This window comes from Oncorhynchus kisutch, linkage group LG15 (genome assembly GCF_002021735.2).
Source record: "Oncorhynchus kisutch isolate 150728-3 linkage group LG15, Okis_V2, whole genome shotgun sequence".
NCBI lineage: Eukaryota > Metazoa > Chordata > Actinopteri > Salmoniformes > Salmonidae > Oncorhynchus > Oncorhynchus kisutch.
In genome coordinates this window covers 9,790,613-9,795,386 of record NC_034188.2, presented here as the reverse complement: position 1 = coordinate 9,795,386, position 4,774 = coordinate 9,790,613, and the positions used below count along the sequence as shown (strand labels likewise).

Below are 4,774 nucleotides of genomic sequence, written 5' to 3'. Positions count from 1 at the left end.
CTACCTAACTATACTACCTAACTATACCTCTACTACCTAACTATACCTCTACTGCATAATTATACCTCTATTACCTAACTATACTACCTAACTATACTACCTAACTATACCTCTACTACCTAACTATACTACCTAACTGTACTACCTAACTATACCTCTACTACCTAACTATACTACCTAACTATACTACCTAACTATACCTCTACTACCTAACTATACTACCTAACTATACCTCTACTACCTAACTATACCTCTACTGCATAACTATACCTCTACTACCAAACTATACCTCTACTACCTAACTATACCTTTACTACCTAACTATACTACCTAACTATACCTCTACTACCTAACTATACCTCTACTACCTAACTATACCTTTACTACCTAACTATACTACCTAACTATACCTCTACTACCTAACTATACTACCTAACTATACCTCTACCACCTAACAATACCTCTACTACCTAACTATACCTCTACTACCAAACTATACCTAACTATACCTCTCCTACCTAACTATACTATCTAACTATACTACCTAACTATACCTCTACTACCTAACTATACCTCTACTACCTAACTATACTACCTAACTATACCTCTACCACCTAACAATACCTCTACTACCTAACTATACCTCTACTACCAAACTATACCTAACTATACCTCTACTACCTAACTATACTATCTAACTATACTACCTAACTATACCTCTACCTGCCTATCTAAACCTTCACCTGCATAGATGTGGGTGGTGTATAATGTAGAAAGAAATATAACTTTTTAACTATTTCTGAAACTTTCTTCTGATTGGCTTTAGAGATGAAACCAGTCTATTGTTTCTCCCACCGTCACACCTGGCGCTGCTCTGGAGGTGAGATTTTCGCCACCTCAGGTGTGGAGAAATTGTCGCTTCTCTTCTGTCACCCCCCCCCCCCCCACCTTTTCCAAAACAACACAAGTGTTCTGTATAACAAACGATGCAAACAAACTGTGAAGTACAACAAGAAGAACTGAAGTTTGGTAGAAAAGAGAGAGTTATTTTAACGTTCATGGAGGTGGGACTGTTTCCTAAAATGGACACCGTACATTTGAAATGTTGTATTTTAAGGAACAGGATACATTCTGTGCAGTCAGGCTTGTGTTTCTTTATTGTCATTCTCTACCTAGACAGGGGAAGAGGCGTGACAAGAAACCCTGTGGCCTCTCTGACACATCTATCTTGGGGAACCTGTCGTAGGGTGGGGAGGTCGACCGGGAGAGCACCCTGGAGCAGACCGGGAGTCTCAGAGTCCGCCTCTCCCCGTTGGCCTCTCCTGAGTCCAACCTGTAGCGGAGATGCCTCAGTCTGGAAAGGAAGGAGGACCTGAAAGAGACCCTTCTCCCCCTCCCTTGGCATTGGGAATGTTGGAATGGGAACATTTGGAATTTACTGGAAGTCTGTGTCCCGATGGTGCTCCCTGCTGTAGATGTCTCCTCCAGAGGACCCTGATGGGAGCTGTGTCCTCGTCCTGGGTCCAGCAGACACTCCCTGGCCTCCTGGCCCTCCTCCAGGTCTCCAGTCTCACAGGTGAGGATGGATGCAGGGAAATAGGATACTGGTCTGATGTTATTGCTGCAATCTGGGTTGGGTAGATGGAAGGGAAAGAGAGAAGGTGGGAAAGAAAGTTTTCCACTTGTCTGTTGTCTGGATGTAATTCTGGTGATCTCTCTGTTTTCTGTCCCCCATCAGAGCTCAATGCTTTAATGCAAAACACACTCCACTACTGTCCCTCCATGTCGCTATCAAATGATATGAAATTATACATTTACGGAAGCAATCAAGCAAATCTATTTTTACAAAAGCATAGAAAGACATCATACCAGCTGTAGTGATGCTGACGCCGTCTGGGCTGTCGGCTGGTACAGATGGTGGTGGAACTGAGTCCAGTACTTCACAATTCTCCTCTCCACAAGATGGATGGTTTGGCTCCCAATGCTTTACCACCGGCTGCACACACAATGGACACACTACTCAACACACCAACCCCCAACACAATGGACACAGTACTCAACACACCAACCCCCAACACAATGGACACAGTACTCAACACACCAACCCCCAACACAATGGACACAGTACTCAACACACTAACCCCCAACACAATGGACACACTACTCAACACACCAACCCCCAACACAATGGAGAGGGCCAGTCACTCACTACTCAACACACCAACCCCCAACACAATGGAGAGGGCCAGTCACTCACTACTCAACACACCAACCCCCAACACAATGGACACAGTACTCAACACACCAACCTCCAACACCATGGAGAGGGCCAGTCACTCACTACTCAACACACCAACCCCCAACACCATGGAGAGGGCCAGTCACTCACTACTCAACACACCAACCCCCAACACAATGGAGAGGGCCAGTCACTCACTACTCAACACACCAACCCCCAACACCATGGAGAGGGCCAGTCACTCACTACTCAACACACCAACCCCCAACACCATGGAGAGGGCCAGTCACTCACTACTCAACACACTAACCCCCAACACCATGGAGAGGGCCAGTCACTCACTACTCAACACACCAACCCCCAACACCATGGAGAGGGCCAGTCACTCACTACTCAACACACCAACCCCCAACACCATGGAGAGGGCCAGTCACTCACTACTCAACACACCAACCCCCAACACAATGGAGAGGGCCAGTCACTCACTACTCAACACACCAACCCCCAACACAATGGAGAGGGCCAGTCACTCACTACTCAACACACCAACCCTCAACACAATGGAGAGGGCCAGTCACTCACTACTCAACACACCAACCCCCAACACCATTATATTCTATTCTAGAACTGCCTTCATGTTCCTGTCATAAAGGACTGACCTGAACAGAAGGTGGTAAGCAGTGTGTGTCACTCTCCCAGCTGATGTGGCTCTTGGTGCAGATGGAGGAGGAGGGTTGGAAGTGGGATTGGGAGTGAGGCTGGGTGAGGGAGTGGGAGGGAAGGTTGGAGGGCTGGGAGAGGCTTGTAGAGTGGGAGAGAATGGTGCAGGGTTTTGAGTGGGAGAGGGAGTAGGTCTGGGTGAAAGGTTGGGAATGGGTCTGGGTGACAGGTTGGGAGTGGGATGGAAGGCAGCTACTCTCTCTGTACAGCCTGAACGACACTTCCACATGTCCACGCTTCTTTAGCTTCTTCCTCGGCTCAGAATTGAGGACATACCACCTGAAGAAAAAAACAACAACACATGTTTCTTGCTCTTCTTTTGTGAGTAGTTCACAGACCACAGCTTTAAATGTATGTTTTAAATGAGCTATAGAGATATAATCTCTACAGCATTACAGTAGGCCACCAGATTGGGTACATCATATACATTACATCCTGTACATTACATGTTATATATTACTGGTCCTCTGTCGTCAGTGCGTAGAGCATGGCTCTTGCAACGCCAGGATAGTGGGTTCGATTACCGGGTCCACCCATATGTTAAAAATGTATTCACGCATGACTGTTAACTGCTTTAGATAAAGATGTATATTTACATTACATCAGTGGAAATCAGTTTTTCTTAACTCACTCTTTGTTTCCGTCCTTCTTCTTGACAACATCCTCCAGCCTGAAGCTCACAGTACCCAGGAACTTATCAGGCAGGGCCAGTAGGGAGCGTCGGTGGTGGATGGTCAGGGTCAGGGCTGTGGCGGTGGCATCCCAGGGGGCCGAGGAGGGCAGGGGGAAGGTGAGCTCACAGTTCCAGTGGGGGGTCAGGGTATCGTGGATGACAGGGGTGGTGATTCTCCTCTGCCCCAGCTGGAGGAGAGCGTAAGGGTTGCTGCCCCCATGAAAGGTCTTAGCTCTGAGGCCAGTGGCCCTCAACACAGTCACAGCCAGGTGGGAGGGGGGACCTTCACTGTACACTGAAGTCACTGCCAGATTGGCCTGTGCTCTACTCCCCTCACTCTCCACCACGGGACCTGATGACATCCTGCAGGGGATGAGGGTTAGAGTAAGGGTCAGGAACTCTACTGTATATACAGTATCTTATAACTCATCATTCCAAATTGTGAATCAATCTGTGTTATTATTATTCTGTCTAGTCTTAGTTCTGTTTTCATTCCTGTGTTTGGCTCCCCCAACAGCCGATGCTGAATGACTCCGGAACTATAATTATCAGTAATTATCAGGAGTTAGTGATGTCATAATGGATGTTCTTAAGAAGGAAGATTCTCCATGGTTCTACCTGAGTTTTAATATTCTGTGTTCATTGAGTAATAGGAATATTAATAGCTTTCTGTTCTCATACACACCATCCCAAGACTGATATATTTTTGATCCATAGATAACAAGCTCCAGGTCTTGTGAGTTCTGGTTAACCAGTTGCCACAACATTGTCTTGAACAACCTCTGAAAACATCACTTCAAAATCACCTGCTGATTGAAATATGATTTCAGAAAAGTAGGTTGTAAACAATAATTAGTCATAGCACTTTCATGTCCATCTGTCTCTTAACTAAATGGTGTAGCCACAAAAAGAAAGTTTAAACCTCACACTGAATCACACGAATACACTAATTAGTTGCTAGTGAAGCTGTTGAAAGAAAAAGGCAATTTGGATATAACAGACAGGATACAGAAGAAAACCTTCCATCCTGTTTCACATTGTTTGGAAACCTACAGTAGATTTGATAATAGTTCACTGGTTGTGTTTATGTGTTAATAAACACCTCAGCTGGCCAGGCACTGCAATATTGCATACCTGATGCC

At 45.8% G+C, this 4,774-nt stretch overlaps 1 protein-coding gene across 1 annotated transcript; it reads right to left on the bottom strand.

Annotated features, from left to right (window-relative positions):
- Window positions 1–1,138: 1,138 nt before the first annotated feature.
- LOC109882053 (uncharacterized) lies at window positions 1,139–3,994 on the bottom strand. The gene is made up of 4 exons (XM_020474150.1): window positions 3,591–3,994; window positions 2,899–3,238; window positions 1,870–1,996; window positions 1,139–1,628 (listed from the first exon to the last, which is right to left on the bottom strand). The coding sequence occupies exons 1-4, from the start codon at window positions 3,992–3,994 to the stop codon at window positions 1,162–1,164; spliced, it is 1,338 nt and encodes a 445-aa protein (XP_020329739.1). The 3' UTR covers window positions 1,139–1,161.
- Between the last annotated feature and the right edge of the window lie 780 nt (window positions 3,995–4,774).

What these genes read in the sequence shown, in the direction of transcription:
- LOC109882053 (XM_020474150.1), bottom strand. Translation starts at nt 3,994, where the DNA reads ATGTCATCAGGTCCCGTGGTGGAGAGTGAGGGGAGTAGAGCACAGGCC. An exon ending in AAGAAGGACGGAAACAAAGA is followed by an intron (nt 3,239 to 3,590) that starts GTGAGTTAAGAA and finishes TTTTTTCTTCAG; the next exon opens with GTGGTATGTCCTCAATTCTG. An exon ending in CGTCAGCATCACTACAGCTG is followed by an intron (nt 1,629 to 1,869) that starts GTATGATGTCTT and finishes TACCCAACCCAG; the next exon opens with ATTGCAGCAATAACATCAGA.